General features: G+C 39.1%; 1 protein-coding gene across 1 annotated transcript in view; it reads left to right on the forward strand.

Moving 5' to 3' along the window:
• btv (beethoven) overlaps window positions 1–19,867 on the forward strand; it is a 594,436-nt gene extending 574,569 nt beyond the window's left edge. The window contains exons 72-73 of the mRNA XM_068226811.1: window positions 1,353–1,554; window positions 19,464–19,867. Of these exons, the coding sequence (XP_068082912.1) occupies window positions 1,353–1,554; window positions 19,464–19,619 (358 nt within the window). The 3' untranslated portion in view covers window positions 19,620–19,867. The remainder of the gene's footprint in view (window positions 1–1,352; window positions 1,555–19,463) is intronic.
• Window positions 19,868–23,400: the final 3,533 nt, after the last annotated feature.

Below are 23,400 nucleotides of genomic sequence, written 5' to 3' on the forward strand. Positions count from 1 at the left end.
TGGACATGTTGGCCAAAATGCATCTACAGGACAATGTGTATAGCTGCAGTGGTCAAACGAAGAGACAAATGCTTGGAGATCTGGGACAAGGCCAACCTGACAGGCAAAAGTGCAGATAGGGTTACTGCGTCTTTCAGATAAACTGACCCTGAAGAAAGAGCAGCAGAAATTCAAGCTACTCTGGTATCACATGTTACATATCAAACAGTTAGTAATCCCTACAGCAAGTGTTCCTCTGACTCCACAACTTCGACATGTGAGGCCGTCTTGGTGTCGGATACGCTGGGCTGACAAATGGCATTAGGTCATCTTCAATGATGGATTACACTTTTGTCTTGGCCTCAATGATTGCTGCAATAGTGTTTGATGGGTTCTGGGTAGAGGGTCCATTCCAACCTTATTGTTGAGAGACACACAGGGCCAATCCCAGTCGTTACCATCTGGGAGCTATTGGCTTTCTTGTGAAATCACCATTAGTGATTGTTGAGGGCAGAATGACCGCTCAACAGTATATGCACAGATTTGTAAATCCAGTGGTTGTCCCTGTGATGGTAACTGTTGCAAATGGGATGTTTCAGCAGGACATTGACCACCCTCACATTTCAGGCATCTCCAGGGAAACTCTCCAAGACATTAATTACATTTATACAATGGCCCACCAGGTACCTGGATCCAAGCCCTATTGAACATTTGTGGGATGTGATGAGTTGACGCTTGCAGAACTCCCCTCAGTCACCACAAACTCATGGTATAGCAGGATGTGATCCAGGCTGTTATTGTCTCCACACCATGTAAGATACAGCAATGTATTGCAGCTCGAAGTGGGCACACCCTGTAATGACCTATGTCCATCATGTACATACAAGACACCTGAATGTGTTATCATACACCATGCACTCGTGGGGTGCTGTAGGTACACCCCTTCATGGTGTTGCATTTTCCATTTTTCTTAGTGTACACATGCGTGCGCGCGCGCACGCGCACACACACACTCTCTCTCTCTCTCTCTCTCTCATTCGACTCAATGGTCCACCCAAAAAGTGAGTTTCCATGTTTTCGAGGCTAATAATTCCTTTCTCAAGGCCAAAATATAACTTTACACTATCTCTTCATGATGTCAAGCACAGCAAAGTACTGGATCATTATGAGTTCAGTGATTGGTCATTATCTTCCACACTTACACATAGCTATGGGATATGATTTTAGGTATCAATAGATCACATATCTTGGGATAATCAGTAACTGCTCTTCAAGGAATATAAAACTCAGGCATGTTCTTTAATGCTAGGTAGTGTATTTGTGTTATTTTTAATAGAATTAAAAAATACTATTTCTTGGGATTTTATTTTCAGAGACTATGGTGTACCAATGGATGTACTATATTTAGCCTGTAGTTGGGGCAAGAGTGGCCTACGAGGTGCCCGCCTGCCTGTGACTATCACTGCCCTCCAGTTGGAAGGAGCCATTTTTGATGGAACTCGTTTGGCACCCAGTGCAGCTGATTCTCCTAGCATCACTGTAGCACCACCCTGTAATGTAGCTTGGATGCCAAAGGTTAGTTAGATTTTACTCGTACATCGATGAGAATTTTAAACAATCGTCCTACGTTTGCCATTTTATGCTTTTCAGTACTATACCTCTCTAAATAAAGGTGAAAATTGTGTGGAAAACTGGTAAGTAGTTTAACTTCACAGTGATGACTTTGCTGTAATGGCAGTCTGTGTCAGTATCTTGCTGTCTAATATAATTTAGCATTTCCTAGACTTAACGCTCAGGCAAGAAATCTAACAGAAGCAATATACACTGACTGACAGTGACAATGCAACACCAAGGAGGAGTGGTTCGAAAGGGATGAAAGTTGGGGAAAAAACAGAGTCGGCACGGAAGAATAATTGATGTTTATTTCAAACCGATATGCAGGTTACACAATGCGCACGGCATCGACTCAGTAGGATGTAGGACCACCGCGAGCGGCGATGCACGCAGAAACACGTCGAGGTACAGAGTCAATAAGAGTGCGGATGGTGTCCTGAGGGATGGTTCTCCATTCTCTGTCAACCATTTGCCACAGTTGGTCGTCCGTACAAGGCTGGGGCAGAGTTTGCAAACGGTGTCCAATGAGATCCCACACGTGTTCGATTGGTGAGAGATCCGGAGAGTACGCTGGCCACGGGAGCATCTGGACACCTCGTAGAGCCTGTTGGGAGATGCGAGCAGTGTGTGGGCGGGCATTATCCTGCTGAAACAGAGCATTGGGCAGCCCCTGAAGGTACGGGAGTGCCACCGGCCGCAGCACATGCTGCACGTAGCGGTGGGCATTTAACGTGCCTTGAATACGCACTAGAGGTGACGTGGAATCATACGCAGTAGCGCCCCAAACCATGATGCCGCGTTGTCTAGCGGTAGGGCGCTCCACAGTTACTGCCGGATTTGACCTTTCTCCACGTCGACGCCACACTCGTCTGCGGTGACTATCACTGACAGAACAGAAGCGTGACTCATCGGAGAACACGACGTTCCGCCATTCCCTCATCCAAGTCGCTCTAGCCCGGCACCATGCCAGGCGTGCACGTCTATGCTGTGGAGTCAATGGTAGTCTTCTGAGCGGACGCAGGGAGTGCAGGCCTCCTTCAACCAATCGACGGGAAATTGTTCTGGTCGATATTGGAACAGCCAGGGTGTCTTGCACATGCTGAAGAATGGCGGTTGACGTGGCGTGCGTTGCTGCCACCGCTTGGCGGCGGATGCGCCGATCCTCGCGTGCTGATGTCACTCGGGCTGCGCCTGGACCCCTCGCACGTGCCACATGTCCCTGCGCCAACCATCTTCGCCACAGGCGCTGCACTGTGGACACATCCCTATGGGTATCGGCTGCGATTTGACGAAGCGACCAACCTGCCCTTCTGAGCCCGATCACCATACCCCTCGTAAAGTCGTCTGTCTGCTGGAAATGCCTCCGTTGATGGCGGCCTGGCATTCTTAGCTATACACGTGTCCTGTGGCACACGACAACACGTTCTACAATGACTGTCGGCTGAGAAATCACGGTACGAAGTGGGCCATTCGCCAACGCCGTGTCCCATTTATCGTTCGCTACGTGCGCAGCACAGCGGCGCATTTTACATCATGAGCATACCTCAGTGACGTCAGTCTACCCTGCAATTGGCATAAAGTTCTGACCACTCCTTCTTGGTGTTGCATTTGCTCTGTCAGTCAGTGTACTATATATAGAAAGTAGATGAACAGCAGTGACTTATCATGTAAACACGCAGGATAGAGTACATATGTGTTATGACTATGGTTCGCATGTTTAAGACTCAAATATGCAATCGAATATGCTCTTAAACATAGCTAAATATGACTCCCCCCCAAAAAAAATGGGAAATATGACTAAACATATCTACTTCCAACCAATGATTTTTGCCATTCATTATTTGATATTAATGATACAATTCATTATACAGTCTTCTACTACTACTACTACTACTACTACTACTACTACTACTACTACTACTTTTAACTTAATTCCACTAGTCTATGTATATCCCACGTCGTTCCATCTGTATGATGGGTCAGCAAATGAAGCCCCTCCACCAACTTCTGTCTTTGTACTTTTCTCCTTCTTCAATGCTGTCCCAGTTCCTTCCATGTTGCTGAATGTCTTTTTTCACCATGTCTATATATCACATTCTTGGCCGCCCTCTCTTTTCTTAAATTTGTTCAGGGCGTTGACCTATAGAGATCTTTTGCCCCTACTTGCACCATATGATATGAACCTGCATTTAACTGGAATTGCAGAAGTGTAGAGTGTTGAATGTGAGGAAAGGAACGTTAAGGATGGCACAAACACCCAGTCCCCAGACCAGGGATATTAATCATTTACAATTAAAAACCCCTGACCCAGCCGGGAATTGAACGTGGAGCCGCTGGGTGACAGGCGGACGCGTTGCCCCCTACACCGTGGGGCCACACTGGCTGCCCTCTGGGTCTTGAATATTTTAACTGCAGATCATACATTTTTCTGGGTATGCGATCAGGATCCATCCTTCGCATGTGACTATACCATTTGAGTCTACACAGAGATATGTTATCCTGCATTCTGCCAACCTGAGCCATGTCCCTGATGTTCTCATTACAAATTTTATCTCGTCTTGCTTTGCCAACCATCGCTCGGATGAATCTCATTTCAGCTGCCGGAATCCTTGCTTCATCCTTTTCTCTCATGGTCCAGGTCTCAATCCCATATGTCAAACCTGGCACGTCATAGTCAGATAAATTGCTCGCTTGCATTTCGATGGTACTTTTGGGTTCCATATTAGGTCTCGGAAAACTCTATAGAATGTTCCTCCAGCTTGAATCCTGCTGGTAAGTTCCTCTTCAGTGGAGCCTGTTGCTGATATCATGCTTCCTAAATATTTGAATTTGTTGGACATCTTGAGTTGTTTACCCACTATTTCAATGTAACCTTCAGGTTGACCATTTCTCTGCATTACCAACACTTTACTTTTTTTCCTGACTGAATCTAAGGCCGTACCCTTTAGCTGTTACTGTCCATGCATTGATCTGATCCTGAAGTTCCTCCTTAGAATCTCCCCATATACAAATGTCATCAGCAAATAGCATGACTTTCATTTTGTTGTCACCAATGTTTTGGCATACTTGTTGTTGAATCTCATTCATCACAGTAATGAAGAAAAGAGGTGCCAGAAGTCCACCTCGTATTAGGCCCGTAGTTATTCTAAAGGGTTCCGTCATTCCTGATGGTGTTTTGACGCGACTACTGATGTCTTCATATAAATTCTCAATTTGTTTTATTATGTCATTATTGATTCCACTGTTTCTCAACACTTCCCAGACTTTTTGTCCCTGCTTACAGCATCAAAGGCCTTTTTGATATCCAGGAAGGCCAACCAAAGGACCTTATTATGTTCATAATACTTCTCCATTAGCTGATGCAGTCCAATAGATCAACTGTTGATCTGTCTTTCCGGAATCTGTGTTGTTCCTCTGATAACTTTGATTCTATCAATAGTCTTATTTTTCTTTCTAAAATCCTTCCGTACAGCTTTCCCACTTGGGAAGTTAACGTAATTCCTCTGTAATTGGAACATTTCTTCCTGTCACCTTTCTTAAAGAGTGGAATGAAGATACATTTTTTCCCAATCTGCTGCTATCTGTCCATCCTTCCATTCTTGTGAAAAAGTCTATACATCCACTGCTTTCCTGCATCTCCCATAGACCTGGTCATTTCATCAATGCCTGGAGATTTTCCTGTTTTGATGTACTTCCATGCATATTCTATGTCAGATCTGTTATAGTGTCTTCCATCCTTCCATCATTAACTAATCTATCTAATGGAATGTTTGTGATATCATTCACATTTAACAGCTTATCATAATAATTCTTCCATTCTTCTTTGATCTCTCTGTCATCTGTAATGAGATACCCACTATCACTAGTCAGATAATTAGTCTGTTCTTTGTCCCTCCTCCTATTCTTCATTTTTCTGTTGCCATGTAAATCTTCATTTAGTTTATCACTCCAGTCGTTCAACCATTTTTCTACAACCTACTTAGATTCTTTTTTTTCGCCAACTTATACAGTTCTTTGTCCTTATCTGTTCGACTTTTGAAATATTTTCTCTAGGCATTGTTCTTTTTATGGACTATGTCTCTTGTTTTATCACTCCACCATGGTGTCTCTTTCCATATAATTTTGTCATTTGTTCTTCCACATGTCTCCTTTGTTGTCTTGACCAAGCATTCCTTGAAATTTTTCTATTCTTCTTCAACTGTTCCAGTGTCTGTTTTTGGTATTTGCTGCTGGATTTTTTTTTTTTTTTTTATATTCTGTGGCCTTCTCTTTATCCATACCTTTAATTTCTTATCTTGGATGGTTCTTATTTCCTTCAACTTTTTAAACCTGAAACAACTAACAAGGAGCCTGTGATCACTGTCAAGGTACTAATGTTCTGGGTAGGGTTTAATTTTAGATTGACTTGGATAATAATCCTCTCAGATTTGAAGTTTATGTCTATTATATGCTGTTTCATTGAATGGTCCATTATAACACTCACTCCATTCTTAGCTGAACTTCCTCCTGACCAATATAGATCGTAACCCTCTCCAAGTTCTTTTGACTCTTGTCCCTTCCACTTGGTTTCACTCAGTCCTAGTACATTAATATTCCTCATTATCATCAAATCAACACACTATTCTATTTTCCCTATCAAAGTAATGATATTCAGAGTTGCTACTCTGATTGTCATTGTTATCTTGTATATTTAAGTTCTTTTGCTGGATCTTGATGGAGCATTGAGCGTTGAACTGTCATTAATATAATTGCCAGGAGAACTTGCATCCTTATTGGGTTTGTTTAACAATTTGAGGCTTCTTCTGGTTTTGAAAGCAATTATAATTTCTCTCTTCCACTGACTTGCTAGGCCTAACGTTTCCAAGGATTTTCTGTCAGGGGTTGTCTCCCTTAGCCTTTGACAGTCCCCTGCCTCACTGCAAGGCAACAGCTTATGAATTTATGTGTCATTTCCTCCACCCATAACTGTTGGTTTTCCCCTAGTTTGTCGGGTTTGGTATTGGCCGCCTAACCCTTGGCCAGACAGTCGCAGGTAGTACCGTCTACTGTTGCATACGGTAGCAGAGTCTTTCCTGACCTGACAGATCAATTTAATTCCACTAGTCTCTATCATAAATTCATTATCAATCATTAAACTCTCATCAGTACCAAAGATATTGTTAATTAATATTGGAGTCTTACACATTGGTGACAGAGACCCCATCGCAGCTCCTGCAAACCAACGAAAATCTTATTAGTTACCGGAATTACAAATGCTCTGACGGTCACTGTAGGCACAAAATATTTAATTGAAGTAAAATATAGGGAAATAAAATACATCTTATTCCCCCATTCATCTCAGCACTGCACATTATAACCACTTGCACCTTCAAGTGTTCAAATTCAAATAATCTACAACTGCTACCAACAGTCTTTTATATTGGGAAAGCTCCTTTCAATGTCACAAGACATCATGGGTGCATACTTAGCCGTCAAGTCACTGCAGTTAAACTGTGGGTCATCTTCTCCAACAGGAGCTTCACTGTATAATTTTGCACATCGTGGCATGTCCAGGATTCCCACTCAGCACTTTTTCCAGCTTGATCTTTACAGAAACAGCTATCTTGCAAAGGTTCCAAACACTCATATAACTCTAAACCTTTAGTCTCTGAAAGATTAATTACTTTTATAATTTCTCTGTAATTTGACTTAATATTGCCCAAATTTCCAGACAGACTGTATGCAAATGATCCTTGAACAATTTTTATGGATGAGGTGTTACTAGTATCAAGCCATAAAATCAACATTTTTCACAGCTTCATAATTCTTGCAGTAAATTTATTTAAGGACTGGTTGGGATGGAAGAAGCAGATACGGTGAGTGTTGTTTAAATTTTCCACCCACAATGGAGCTTGAGGAATATTTTCTTGACACTTGAAATAGATAAAATAGTCTTATACTGTCCTCTTTTTCAATACAAAAAATCCAGTATTTCTGATGTTTCTATCTGGGCCTTTTGCAGATCATTTTTAACATCTTGTATCCATGGTTCGTTCTTCAGTTTTTTAGTATATGTCAAAATCTTGTGAGTCAGCCTTGAAGACGATAGTCTGTGAACGTGTCCATAGAATTTCAGTCTTCGTTTCCTGACGTCTGTGGCAAGGTTGGACAGTTTTTCTGTAGCTTTGCATGATTTGAGTCTATAACCTTCTTTTTTCTCTGGGCCCAGAATTTTCCTCAAGATCTTCCTTTCCTCCTTCAAGATGTTTTCCAGATCGCCTTTATTATTAAGTACCAAGATTTCACTTGCATACAGCACTTCAGGTTTAATCACTGTATTGTAATGTTTGGTTTTTGTACGTATGGACATGCATTTCTTGTTGTAGATGTCACGGGTTCTCCAATATGCTCTTTTGAGTTTTTGTAATCAAACTTTCTGTGCTTCGTTTTCCAACCCTGTTGGTTCTAGGATCTCACCGAGATATTTAAAGTATGGAACTCGCTTGATCTGTCCATATTTTGTTTTAATTTCTGAATGTCGAATTTAGTGCAAATAAACTTGGTCTTCTCGAATGAGATTTGTAGTCCAGTTTTTTCAGCGCATTCCTTGAGGACTTCAATCTGTTTGATCGCTGAAATATCACTGTCTGTTAATATCGCTAGATCGTCTGTGAAAGCTAAACAACTGACCTTTATGTCATCGTTCTTTCGGCCAAGTTGAATGGGTTTCCAGTGCTTTCTGAACTTTCAATTCCTTCTCCCATACTCAAATGACTTTGTCTAGAACAAGGTTGAAAAGCAGTGGTGACAATCTGTCACCCTGTCGCACGCCGGTCTTAATGGCACCCACGAATTTCACTTTTGACTTTGTGTCTGTGAGTGTTTCCTTGATGAGTCTTAATGTCTTTGGGTCAAGCCCTTGTTCTTCTAAGATGTTAAAAAGAGACTGTCGATCGACTGAATCGTATGCTTTCTTGAAGTCGACGAAACTACAAATAATCGGAGAGCTTCAGGTTGCTCTATATTTCAATATCGTCTTCAAGTTAAAAATTTGTTTAACACAGGACCGCCCAGGTCAGAAACCGGCTTGATATTCTCCAGTTTTGTGTTCTAGCTGTTCTTGTACTCTTTGAAGAAGACATGCAGAGAGAATCTTGTAGGTGACTTGAACGAGAGAAATCCCTCTGTAGTTATTTATATCGGTTTTCTTGTGTACTGGATGGATAAGTGCGCATTTCCATTCTTCAGGTAGCTTTTCTTTTTTCCAGATGTCCATGATTAGTAGAGTGAGTTCCCCAAGTGTATTTGGGCCTATATTCTTTAAGAGTTCTGCAACTATGCCGTCTTCTCCAGATGTCCTGTTATTTTTGAGTCTGAAGATTTCTGGATTTCTTCTTTGGTAGGTGGTGGAGATTCAGGGTTTACGTGTACAGGAGTTTCTTTGGGCCATCATAATGTTGGCTCCTGGTAATTGAGTAATTCAGAGAAATATCGAACCAACTCCTTACAATTATCCTGGTTAGACAGCGCAAGTTTTCCGTCTTGTTTTTGGAAGCTTAAGTTCTGTGGGGTGTATCCACGGATTCTTCCTGCAAAAGTCCTGTAGAAATCTCGCATATTGTGACCTCGGAAATCTTTTTCTATAGATTCCAGTTGGTCCTTCTCTTCATTTGCCTGATTACTTTTGACACTTCCTTCCTTGTCTGAAGATTATGTTGTTGAGTCTCAAATGACTTCTTACAGTTATATTTCTGAAAGGCTCTCTTCCGCTTTTCCAGTGCTTCTTCACATGCAGAGTCCTACCAAGGGTGTTTCGCATTCTTCTTCAATGGAATCATCTCTTTAGCTCTTGTAATGATCTTGTCATGGAACTGTTGCCAGATGTCTGCCTTTTCCTTTTCCCATTCTTCTTTTATGTTAGTTTCATTTATTTTTTTCATTTTGAACTTCTAAAGATGAGATCTCTTGTAGTGGATTATTTTCGGGGTAAATTTCACTTTGATACACGCTAAATAGTGGTCAGAATCAATGATACACACTAAATAGTGGTCAGAATCAATATTAGCTCCTCTTCGAAGTTGCACATCATGAATTTCTTTCTGTAAAGGATGTGTGATGGCTACGTGGTCGATCTAATATTCTCCAAGAGATTGTAAAGGTGATCTCCAGGTCTTCTGTTTTCGAGGGTGCTTCCTCAGGGAGGTGGACGTTACCTTCAGGTTGTTCTGTTGGCACAGCTCAGTAATCTCATGCCATTCTTGTTGGTGAATTTATGAGCTGGGTATTTGCCTATGGTCTTTTGGTATTTTTATTTAATTATCTATTTCTAATCTGCTGAGATGACCTTGAGCTAGCAAATTATTACTGACAATACTGACTGTTTCTTTTATAGGAATATTGAAATACATGTCCTTTATATCATAAGAACACATAATATGATGTGTCCCTTTAATATGATTAATCATTCACAAAAATCTATTGAGTTTCTTTATAGGTGATCTATTATAAAAACAGTAATGCTGATTTAAAAATTTATGTATGAATTGTGAGACTTCATATGTAAGACTATTCTTAAAATTGATTATCGGTTGAATGGGAACTCCAGCTTTATGCAACTTCAGAAGTGCTCAGGCCATAGGTAGTCCTGATTCATATTGATAAGCTTTTGTATTTCTTGCTCGTTTAGAATAAAGGATGAAATTTTTAGAAGTGTCTTAAGTTGATAAATCCCACATTTTTATAAGGTTTTACACAAGATCTAAAAATAAGTTGTTTGAAAGAACACATGCTAACATTCAAGACTAGTATGACGAATACATAGCAGCATGTACAAGTGTAATTTTATTAGCACCAAGTTACTTTAAAAACAACTCCTGAAGAAACATATCAATTCATAAGACTCTTCATATTTTAATCCAAATATGTTTTTAATGTAAGTGTTTGTTAATTGTGTAGTGATTTAAGGCCTATTCTTTATGTTAATTTTAATTTGTACAAAGGGAATATGGCTGATGATGTCCACATAAGGATGAAACATGTCCCGCAAAAATTACGAGATTATAGAAATTAAATAATTGAAGGATTAATTATTGTGGTGAAAAGGTGGATCTTGAGCATAATTTTCTTATTATGATATTACTAAACATTCACCACGGGCCAAAAAATGAGATTCGTAATGTGATAGGAATTGTGCCAGCTGCCAAACCCTGTCCCACTCCTGTGGGTCATGATTAATCCCAGACAGTTGAAATGAAATTATATTAGAGAGTACTATTGGAATGAAAGATTACAGGGAAAACAGGAGTACCCGGAGAAAAACTTGTCCCACCTCCGCTTTATCCAGCGCAAATCTCACACGGAGTGACTGGGATTTGAACCATGGAACCGAGCGGTGAGAGGCCAGTGCGCTGCCGCCTGAGCCATGGAGGTGGTCATATAAGAATCCAATAATAATTAATGAAACACCACTTCATGGCCTAAAATAGGAGTTTGGTACAATATTAGTGCTAAAAGAATTGTAGGGTAAGTTTTTTTTTTTTTTAATGACACCATCAATTCTGACCAATACATAGCAGTCAGGACAGGATCATCCTGCAACCATAAGTGACAGCAGACAGTACTACCTAGAACTGTCCGGCCCAAGTGGTCATCACCAAACTTGACAACCAGAGGGGCAACCAACAGCTACAGGCAGAATAGTCCTCCCTTTGGAGGCCAGATGAAGCCTTTATGTAGGAAATGACACATAACTTCACCAGAAAGTAGAACATAGTTAACAGTTTAGATGGCGGAGAAGGACCCCAAGCCCAATGGCAGATAAAATGAAAGAACTTTCTTCTGTCAGCTACATCTGTACTTCAGTGAAGAGGATGCATAAGGTATCTGTACTCCTGAGGAGTTATGCTCGCAGTAGGTATAAATTGCCTCTGGGAGTGGTGATCCCACCGTAATAATAGCCTATGTATATTATGGTACTTCTAAACTTGCCTTAGAAGTTAGTGCGAACACTGCAAACGACGTACAATTCATTGGGTAATGGGGGAACTGTGAAAGGGTGTAGATATTATGGGTTTGAGTGAAGATAAATGGAAGGGGAAAGAAGAGAATGAGGAAAGCATATACCGGTACACTATACTGGAGTGGTGGCCAAGAGGCAAAAATGAAGTGGGCTTGATAATTTCAAAACAGCTGGAGGAGTATGTGAATATGGTAGAGTACATCAGCAACAGGGTGATGAAAATTAGCCTGAGAATGGGGAACAAAGTGAAGGACTTCATACAAGTGTATGCACCACAGGCAGGAAACAAAGAGGACATTGAGGAATTCCTGGAGAAACTAGAAATTGAGATAACTGATGCAGAGGTGATTATAATGGAAGACTTAAATGCACAGGTGGGAAATGAAAGACAAGGAAAGGAAGAAGAAATCGTACCATGTGGATATGGGAAAGGGAATGAAGGAGGAGAAAAACTACTTCAATTGTGTGGGAGGAATAGAAGGATTCTGGGCCACACATGGTTTTGGATATAACACAGCAGGAAAATTACAAGATATGGCTAAGGTGACAGAAGAATAAAATCAGTAATTGATTATTTTCTGGTGGAAAAGACAGATCACAAACAGTGTATGGATATAACAGCTTTACCAGGAGAAGCATTCGATGGAGACCATAGAGTTGTGATAGCAAAATTGAGAGTGGGGAGAAAGGAAAAATTAAAGGAGATAAGAGATAGTAAAATAGAAGTATGGAAATCAAAAGATTAGAATATACAGGAAGAATTTCTGGAGAGACTGAAACAACAAATTCCATTTACTGAAGTATGATCTTTATCTTAGTGATAAAGTAGTTAAATAATTGGAGAAATTTGGCAAATTGTGTTTTTTTAGTTTTCTTTTTAATATATATACATTTAGTTCAACAAATATTGGTGTTAGTATTTGTATGTAGTAATTGAGATTAGTGGAATTTATTTACTTTTTTTTTTTGGTACACTGAGTAGTTACGTAGGCGTTCACTAGATTACCAATTTTAGGTTAGGATTGCATGAATGAAGAAACATCTTTTTTTTAAATATTACTATTTAAATATTAATAGGTTTGTTGACAGAATAGAATACTTACATAAACAGGATATTTTAAAGAGTTGTAACTTCCGCAGCAGTTATATTAGTGCAGGCAATAGACAGGGTATTCCAAATAGCATTCAACTGTAATAATTTTTTTAAATAACGTGATACTGTTGTAAATTTTGTTTAAAGAAAGGATTTCAACAGAATATACAGTATTTCACTGGCGAAATAGCTAATAGTTGCATTTAGCAAAGAATAAGTTATTTTCTTTTTCCTTTTCTTTTCATTGTTCCGTAAAGAATGGATAAGGAGTGCAAGTGTAGGAAATGTGGGTGTGGCCAGGCATTAAAGAGTATGAGGGAGGAGTTGGAGAGTTTGAGGGAAATAATTAGGATTCTGTCAGAGGATAGGAAGGAAAATAGGCCTCTCTCAAACAATGTACAGAATACAGTAGGTGTATAAGAGGGATCAGAAGTGAAGGGGGAATTGTAGAAGACAGATAGTCTGATGTTTCAAGAGGAAGGAGATTGCAGGCCAAGGGCTCTATTCAGGTTCGGAATTCAGGACAGGTGTCTGTGAGAAATCAGTATGAGTCACTGCTGGTAGAACAACAGAGGGAAATTGAGGAACAGGGAACTGTTGCTGAGAAGTGTGGAAGTTGGAGTGAAGGAAAAGGTAGAAAGGGAAATGTAGAGTAGAGGATGGGAAAAGACAAGTGGAACAGGTTCATGAGAGGAAGAAAAGGAAGGAGGAAGTAGTTTCTGCAGCCATCAGGAAAGATAGGGCTGACCAGGAGGGCAGGGAATGAAATGAGGTGGGTAGGGTTTAGGCTCTGGTCATTAGGTATTCTGTTGTTAGACATGTGGGGAAAGTGTGTGGAGGAAAAGGAACCAGGGTAGAGTGTTTCCAGGAATTAAGATAAGGCAGATGTTGAGGAAAGTAGAAGAGAAGGAAGAGGAGGGGACGGAGAAGGTGGTAATGTTTCACTTTACAACAAACAACGTAAGGCAAGCAGATATAAGTACCAACATAGTTAGGGATGTGTGGGATCTGCTAAATGCAACACAGCTGAAGTTTAAGGAAGCGGAGATTGTTATAATTGGAATACTGTGTAGGAGGGATACCGACTGGATGGTGATTGGGGATTTAAATGAGACTACAGAGTGGGTATGTGGGAAACTGGGAGTGAGATTTCTAGATCCTAATGGGTGGGTAAGAGATAGGGATCTGCGCTCAGATGGCCTTCACTTAAACCTTAGTGGTATGTATAAGTTAGGAAATATGTTTAGAAGGGTTATTGGGAGGTATATTCAGGGAAACGGGGTGGTCTAGGGAGCAGTGATAAGGGTACAGGGATCTGGAAGTCAAGTAGGGATGACATAAAAATGTTAGTGTTCAACTGTAGAAGTACTGTAAGGAAAGAAATTGCATTAAGTAATTTAATAGATATATACTTACCAAATATTGTGATAGGAGTTGAATCATGGCTGAGAAAAATTATGGATGCAGAAATTTTCTCACGGAACTAGAGTGTGTATTTTAGAGATAGGATAGGAATGGTGGGAGGGGGAGTATTCATTCTGGTGAAAGAAGAATTTGTAAGCTAGGAAAAAGATAAAGATGACAAACATGAAATTCTAGATGTGAGGATCATCTCAAAAGATAGTCGGCAACTTGATGTTTTTGGAGTGTACAGACTGGGAAAGGGTAGTGCTAACACTGATTCATAATTACAGTATATTATAACATAATCATCAGCTATGTGGGAAACGATATGAAAAGGAACGTGAATGTAGTGGGTGATCTCAGTGTACCAAATGTCAATTGGGAAGGTAATGCGAACGTGAGGAGGCATGACCAACAAATGGCAAATAAGTTAATATGGGAAGGACAGCTGATTCAGAATGTGACGGAACCAACTAGACGGAAGAATACTCTGGACATGGTGCTAGTAAAACCAGATGAGCTCTGTAGAGAAATTGAAGTAATAGATGGTATTAGTAATCACAAAGCTGTTTTTCATCGTAGTTAAAAATAAATGTGATAGAAAGGAAGGTCTTAAAAGTAGGACTATTCGGCAATACTATATGGCTGATAAAACAGGCATGAGGTAGTATTTAAAAAGTAACTATAATCAGTGGAAAACTGTAAATAAAAATGTAAACAGACTGTGGGATGGGTTTAAAGCAATTGTTGAGTAATATGAAAACAGATTTGTACATTTCAAGGTGGTAATGAATATTATATCAGAGAAGTAAAGAGAGTAAGAAGGAGGTACAGGTTGGAAAGAAACAGAGTTAGGAATGGCTGTGGAAGTACGGAGAAAATGAAGGAACTTACTGGGAAATTGAATCTAGCAAAGAAGTCAGCTAAAGATAACATGATGGCAAGCATAATTGGCCATGACCACACTGTAATGGAAACCGACTTTCAACCTATTAGGTCGTGTTACATACATTTAGTACATGTTGAAGAGATGTTAAGTACAGAACAAAAATGGCCAACCGGACACCAGTGGGAACCGAAACCACAAACTCCCGATTTCGCGTTGGTTGCTCTACCACAGGTGTCTCATTGGCCGTTTTTGTTCTGTACTTAACTTCTCTTCAACACATACTAAATGTACGTAACATGAGCAAATAAGTTGAAAGTCGGTTTCGATTACAATGCACTTGTGAAAATTTAATATTCATTGACTTGGCCCTCAACGGGCAACTTAAAAGCACTCTACATTGTGATGACAGTAGTGCCAGACCTGTAGCTTCGATCCTATCCAACAGAACAAAAATGGCCTAGGCCACCATAGGTCAGTTGGTAGAGCAACCGACGGGAAATCAGGAGGTTGTGGGTTCAGATCGCATTGGTGTCCGGTTGGCCATTTTTGTTCTGTACTTAACATCTCTTCAACACGTACAGGTATGTAACACGACCTAATGGGTTGAAAGTCAGTTTCGATTACAGTGCAGTCGTGAAAATTCAATATTCATTGACTTGGCCCTAACGGGTGGTTTAAACGAACTCTACAGTGTGATGGCAGTAGTACCAGACCTGTAGCTTAGATCCTTTCCAACAGAACAAAGATGACCTAGGCCATCATAGCTCAATTGTTAGAGCAACCAATGCTAAATCGGGAGGTTGTGGGTTCAGATCCCACTGGTGTCTGGTTGGCCATCTTTGTTCTGTACTTAACATCTCTTCAACACATACTAAATGTACATAACACGACCTAATAGGTTGAAAGTCAGTTTCAATTACAATGTGGTCGTGAAAATTCAATATTCATTGAAATGTAAGAAATTGGAAGAAAAGAAGAAATGTTGGGAATAATTTACACAAAAGATGGAAACAGATTGAGCTGGCAGTAAAAGAATACTGAATGGAATTATACAAAGTAGTAGGAAAGAAAGTGTTTATACAAAGCTGATGAAAGAGGAAGGTAAAAATTTGACAACACATCCAGAAAAATAAGGGAAGATGGAAGTAGTATTTTGATAAACTGCTGAATGTGAGAAATTGTGAAGAGGAGATGATAGTAATACGGTGTGATGATTCAAGAGTAGAAGATGATACAACAATGTTAGAGATGGAATTAGCAGTCCGTAAAATGAAAATGGGGAAAGCACCAGATATGGATGAAATTAAAGTGGAAATGATAAAGACTGCTGTACCTGTTGGACTACAATGGGTATATAGTTTGCTTAAGTACATATATGGAAGCAGAAGTGTGCGCCAGAAGTAGCAAATATATTGGAAAGGATATAAGAGAGGAGAATGAGAAGAAAGTTAGAAAGAGAGTTGCAAGAGGAATAGTATGGCTTTAGAAGTGGAAGATCTACAATGAACCAAATCTTCAGCATGGAGCAAAAATAGAAGGGAATATGGAATGTATCTGGTCATGACATTTATAGATCTATCAAAGGTGTACGATAGTGTCCCCAGGGAGAAGGTTTGAGAAACCACGATCAAAAAGAGATTGTGTATACAAATTGTAGAAATGGTTCAAGTAATGTACACCTGCTTCAGCAGTGTATGGACTCCGGTTGGTAAGATGGAATGGTTTAAAAATGAAACTGGACTAAAACAGGGAAGTGTGCTGTCATCTCTTTTGTTTCTAATGGTTATGGATGAAATTGTAAAGGAGACAAAAGAAGCACATGGGAATAGGTAGATGAATAGGTGAAGTTATTACTATTTGCAGACAATATTGTGGTCTGGGGAACAAACAGCAAAAAAGTACAAGAACAACTTGATGTTCTGAACGAGAAAACTGAAAAGTATGCTATGAAAATTAGCTCACAGAAAAGCAAGAACATGGTGATATCAGGAGGAGAAAGACAAGGGAAAGGCATTGTGAAAATTGGTGGTCAAAGCCTTGAAATTGTTGACACTTTCAAATACCTAGGGAGTGAATTAATGCAGAAAACAAGGCTGGACATGGGGATCAGCAAGAGGGTGCTACAGGACAGTGCATTCTACCACACTGTAAATCTTGTTTGGAATAAGGAAGTGTAAAGAGATACTGTACAAAACATTATTGACTAATGCTACTGAGACCTGGACAGTGACATGTAGGGAGGAGAGTAGAATTCAGGCCAGTGAAATGAAATACCGAACCTAAGGAGTATGATAGGAAAGACAAAGAAAAACAGATTAGGATTGGAAAACCTAAATGAGTGAATTGATAGGAGTAAACTAAGATGGTTTGGACGTGTAAAGAGGATGGAGGAGAAAAGAATACCAAAACAGATAATGGAGATGACGTTTTAGGGCGAGAGAAAGACCTGGAACAAGGTGGATTGATTCAAGAAGGATGAATGCAAGAAGAAGAAACCTGGACAAGGACAAAATGGTGGAAGGAGAGAGGAAGATGGAGAAGTGTCATAAATGCCGAACCCGGCAGAAAGCTGGATAAGGGGAAAGGAGGATGAATGACATAGAATTAATACTGAATTTACTTTTTCCTCAACTGACTGAACAGCAAAGGTCACTCAAATATTTCTAGCAAGATGGGACTACAGCACATGCTGATCAAAATTTAATCTGTGCAGTACGTGATGTTTTCAGAGACAGAATAATTAGTGGAGGTTTGTGGCCAGCTCGATCTCCCGATTTAATGCCTTGCGACTTCTATTTATGGGGTAGCTTGCACGATAGACCGTATAGAAGTAATTCCCACACCATAGAACTGAAAAATGCAATGCAATTCACTCAGAAATTTTTAAGATTCATTAGGCTGAATGGCAAGAGTGAACCAGAATATTATCACATGCTGCTAACACGTGTCTACATGCTGGGAGAGAGCAGTTTCAACATTTAATGTGAGGAGCTAAGTTTGATTGTTTTTCAATCTGATTATCTAATTATTGAAGTTGATGGGTTTTCTATGGGTGTATGGGAACAGTGTGACAGTGATTACACCTTTGTTTATTGAGATGCCGCATCAGGAAGGACAACAACCGTTGCAAAATAATGTAAAACAAAAGCTAAAGGTTTCCACCTATTTAATACTACGGTATTTATTGTAACTTTAAAAACATTATATTGCTCTTCAGTACGGAATAATATGAAATTTATTACCTATGAACCCTTGCAGAACTCACCCAATCTAACCACACTTGCTTACACTGTAAGTTGGTGTTCTCCATCGTTTGTTATACATATTTCTTAGACTAATATGGTATTGGTCTTGGAAGCCTAACAAGATTGACTGAAAATAGAAAACTGGAGCAAATGTATTGTTTCAAGTTCATAGGTTGAATTTTCCCTCCCCTCCAGAATCGCAGGATAGGGAGAGAAATTGCATTAAAGTGCAAGAAAGATAACAGTGTGAGTTTGCAATTGATGGATTTTGTTTTGTGAAGTGGTAAGTGGGTTTACAGAACAAATTATTCTTACAGCACTCTGTTTTCAGACACTTTGAATGCAGGAATAAAAGCCTGGACTGTAGATATATTAGTCTTGAGCTGGAGTTAATAGATGTAATTACTGGTGAAAGCAGATGAAAACAATGTGAGGATATTCTTAATGAAGAAAGAAAGACAAAGTTAGAAATCAATATATTATGTAAAGCTTTATGTTTAGATTAAGTAAGGTAGATGGGCTATGTTAGGTAAATGGAGTAGAGTATCCTATATTATATACAAGAGGGAGAGAAAAAGGGAAGCTTTTAGTTTTATGTGAATGTTGTGATCATATAGCTAAAAATGAGTTTCTATGGTTTTACAATTTCAGTTTCAGGCAAATAATTCCTTTTGGAAGGCACAGTATAGCCGTAAGAGTTGTTTTTGTGAACTACATGTAAACTTTCTCTTTATGATGTCAAGCACAGCTAGCTACTGGACCATCTTGAGTTCATAAAGGATAATTAAAGGAAAAGATGGTGATTAATTTAAGGCATGCCTGCTGCTTCTTAGATTTGTCCTTGACATACTGTGTTGTGTAAAAATTCTACCAAACAGCATATTTTTATGATCAAAAGTTAAATTCTGAGAGAGAACCATAATTTAGTTTCATTGATTAATGATATCATATCAACAAAAGCTGAAAATCGTTTTAGATTTTTTCAGTAATGAAATTATCAGCATTTTTCTTCCATATGGCAGCAGACTCATCAGTTGGAATGTGCACCAGCCACTGGCGTCTTGGAGAGGTGCGAGCATTCCCATCGATCAGCCCACTGCCACACTTCAGTGAAATGTTGGTAGTTTCACAACTGAAAAAAATCTAACAAGCTTTGAATACTTTCAATTTTTGTTGATGAGTTATCTTTATTATCAGTTGCTGGACACTGAATCTTCATCATGTGATGTGTTTACTTAACAGGGCAGTCCAACAGTATACCAGGAACATGAGGTCATTTCGCTTCCACTGTACTACACTGCAGAGAGAGAACGGGTAGTTGTGAGCCTGGATGTGCCCTGCAGTGGGGACCATGACAAGTGGTTGCAGACTGGGGCAGCATTCTTCCTCAGAAATTAAGTTCACTGTTATAAGTTGTAGAGGTTGAAAGGGAGTGGTGAAGGAGAAGATGTGGCTTATTAAGACAAGGATGTCTGTCATGTTCCTACCTTGGTGTGCTCATGTATGCTCTGTTGTTTCTTTCTATATTCTAGTCATATGTTTGTGATACCGATACCGTCCAATTTGTAATGAAAGTTGAAATTATTTTGAGAAAACAAAGAGTTGTTTCTTGCACTGTAGCATGTCATTAAAACTGTTAAAACAGATTATTTATGTTGAAATTTATACATAAACCCCCTATTCCTAACACAGGAGTGTGTCTATAATCTGATATTCTGTGTAAACCCCCCCCCTCCAAAAAAAAAAAAGAAAGAAAGAAAGAAAGAAAAAGAGAAGGGAAAATATAACCCTATGGAACATGCAACCCATTGAGGTCCTTGGCCTGTCAAGACAGCCATTACTCAACCAGGTGTCCTGCAGATGTAATAGTGTCACATAGTCAGTTTAGTGACTTTCCCAGCCTTATTGATTGGTTTTCTTGTCTGGATCTGCACGTTTACATATCAATGGTACGCATGTGATACCTCATAACTCCAAAAAAGTAATTTTACAGTAGACACAAGAAGGCTTTCTCAGGATTTTACTTTGAAGACTATTTTTGTTATTTTTGTTTCATTATAAATTAAAACTCTTTAACAATAAATTTACAACTTTTGACACTTATACCATATTTTTAATAATTATGTGGGTTATGAGTTTGACGCATCAGATGGTTGGCTGACTGTTGCCTTGAGAGATTATGCACTGCTTATTATTGAAGTGGCAATGTACTTTCCCTTCTCTAGACAAATCAGTCGATCAATCAATTAATCACTATTGATCTGAATTTAGGGCAGTTGCCCAGGTGGCAGATTCTCTATCTATTTTTTTCCTAGCCTTTTCTTAATTGATTGCAAAGAAATAGGAAATTTATTGAACATCTCCATTGGTAAGTTATTCCAACCCCTAACACTCCTTCCTATAAATGAATATTTGTCCCCATTTGTCCTCTTGAATTCCAACTTTATCTTACATAAGATTGGGGCAAAAATCTTCACTAAGATAAAGTTGGAATTCAAGAGCAGAACTTGCTTAAACAATAACAATCAATAAAAATTCAGAGCAAGAACAATATCTTAAAGAGAAATGAACATGTGTACATTGTAAGTGAAGACGACAAAGTTTTAAATTGTATTCAGGCCAAAATAATGCATCAAGTTCTAGACACAATTGTGCATTATTGACTTCCTTTATTTTCACAATATTTAAATACTAGCTGATGTACCCGTGCTTCGCTACGGAATTCTAAATTTTATACAGAATTCTAGGTTAGGTAGTGTAAACATTGTGAGCAAGATTCTATTAAGTTGCATAGCTCTTAACGTTGCCCTAGAAACACGATGGGGAAGTTACCAACGTCTTTTCTCATATGAAGACTGGGTTAGGGAATTTTCATTGTAATGGCAGGCCACCTTGCCTACCATCAGTCACGATCAGGTTGGGGAGTTTTCATTATAATGGCATACACTCACTCTCCGCCTGCCTTTATAGATTCTCAGAAAGACTCTCTTAGTGGTTTTCCCAACTGAAATGAACATGGGTCATAACAATGACGTCAGTAGGAATGGCGCGATTAAAAGCAATGCTTTCGTATAAAATACTTGATCAAATGAGAAACCACACATTTTCTCACTTTTAACAAACAGTACTATGCTGCCGAACTAACAGTCCAAAGCTACAGAGCTGGAATGACCAAGACGCAGACATCCGTGATTCGTGAACAATCTTCATCCTTTTTTCGGTGGGGGGGTTCGAATAGCGGATAGTCCCAGGGCAAAAACTATGCCCATTTACTTATCTGTTTCCTGGGAGTACCCGATGAGTCAGAAATTCTCAATTCACTACACTGGCGGGGGAAAGAACTATCTGACATAGAGGCAATTTTTCCTCCAAGCCAAAGAAGAAACCACATCTTCGCTGCTAATTTGGAATAAAATTAATGTAGATTTAATAAAAGTGAAGAGGAAGAAGCATTTCTTAAGAAACGGCTCTTTTCAGGGTTGAATTTTGAGTTATTCAGTGTATTGTGGTACTATAATTTGGAATAGGCCTAAACTGTAATTCTAGACCAGTTCATACTACTACTAACTGAGCCTCTGACTTAAGTGCCACACTGCTCATTCAAAACAGCGCGTCAGAGTAGGTATTGAATAGCTGGCATACTATGATGAACCAGTGTGTTACGTACCAGCAGTATCAGAAAATGCTTGAACCAGAGAAATGGCATGCTAAAGAAGAAAGTTATCTAACTCCTCAGCTATTTGCCGCCAATATTCAGTTAGACTGTTATACTCGGTACGCACCAGTAATCCCTTCTATCGGAGTTGAATGTCAGCATAAGAGACAAAGAACATTACAACAAACAACGGTCAGTGTAATGTTATTGTTGATCAATGTTACGTGCTTTCGATATTGTAGGCCTTCACATTATTAATTGTCTTCCCGGTTCTGAAATACCACTCTTGTCATAGTCGGTGCAGTAAAACTGAATAAAACATAAATGATCTGAAATTATATTCTCTATAACTTTTGTTATGTAGTACTTTTCCATAGGACCAAGAACATCGGTATTTAAAAATTAAATTTTAGGTGCCTTCCCCTAAACTACCATTTCACCCAGGATGAATAACATTGTTTATAGCTTAAACTGTAGTTTCTTATTCCCCGACTCCATATACCAATTTTCATTAAATTCTGTTTACCCATTTTGTCGGGGCTCGGCATTGATATGGACTTAGCAACAAAAATCCAAATTCATGAATATCTGTGTTATCATAGCCAGTACGGTAAAAATACATAAGATGTAAATGATCAGAAATTTAATTCTATATAACTTTAGTTATGTAGTATTTATTGATATGACCACTAATAATATAAATATTTGAGAATTGAATTTTAGGCCTTCCCCTAAACTACCATTTCACTCAGCGTGAATAAAATTATTTATAACCTAGATTGTAGCGGCTCACCCCCCGACTTCACATACCGATTTTTATTCAATTCTCTTCAGCCGTTTTCTCGTGATGCATGTACAGACAGACAGACAGACAGACAGACAGACAGACAGACAGACAGACAGACAGACAGACAGACAGGCAGGCAGACAGAAATTATGGAAAAGTAAAAACTGCATTTGCTTGTTACTGTGGACATGATCGATACAGAAATACCATTCTTTTCAAATTCTGAGCTATGTACAGACAAAACTCTTGATTTTATATATATAGATTTAATACAATGAAAAAAATATTTAATTGTGCTATGTCAAGTCATAAAGAATGCTGCCATGATAATGCTGATGGCAGAACAGTGTAGAACAAAAATGTCTTCCTATCATCGAGTCACATTATAAAATCCCACAGTGAAAGTCACTAACAAAGAATATTGGTTTCACTAAACTCACACAAAGCACAACAAAACTTATCTTATCATGGAGGGGGTTGTCACAGTAGTAATGGGAGTCTACTGACAGGACACATTTCAGTTCCTGTAAGATCTGGAACTTCTGCACTGATGTTTTCCTTCATTCTTTTTGAAATATGGAATATCCAGGATATTGCCCTTGGTTTACTTCCCTTGAGAAGAGGTCTGCACTAGTCATCGAAACTGAGTTGGAAGGATATATAGCTCATGGCATTTTATATAAAAGACATGATATGAGTTAGTTTCTACTTTCTAGGTCATATACTGCAGAAAGGAG

This window comes from Anabrus simplex, chromosome 3, assembly GCF_040414725.1.
Source record: "Anabrus simplex isolate iqAnaSimp1 chromosome 3, ASM4041472v1, whole genome shotgun sequence".
NCBI lineage: Eukaryota > Metazoa > Arthropoda > Insecta > Orthoptera > Tettigoniidae > Anabrus > Anabrus simplex.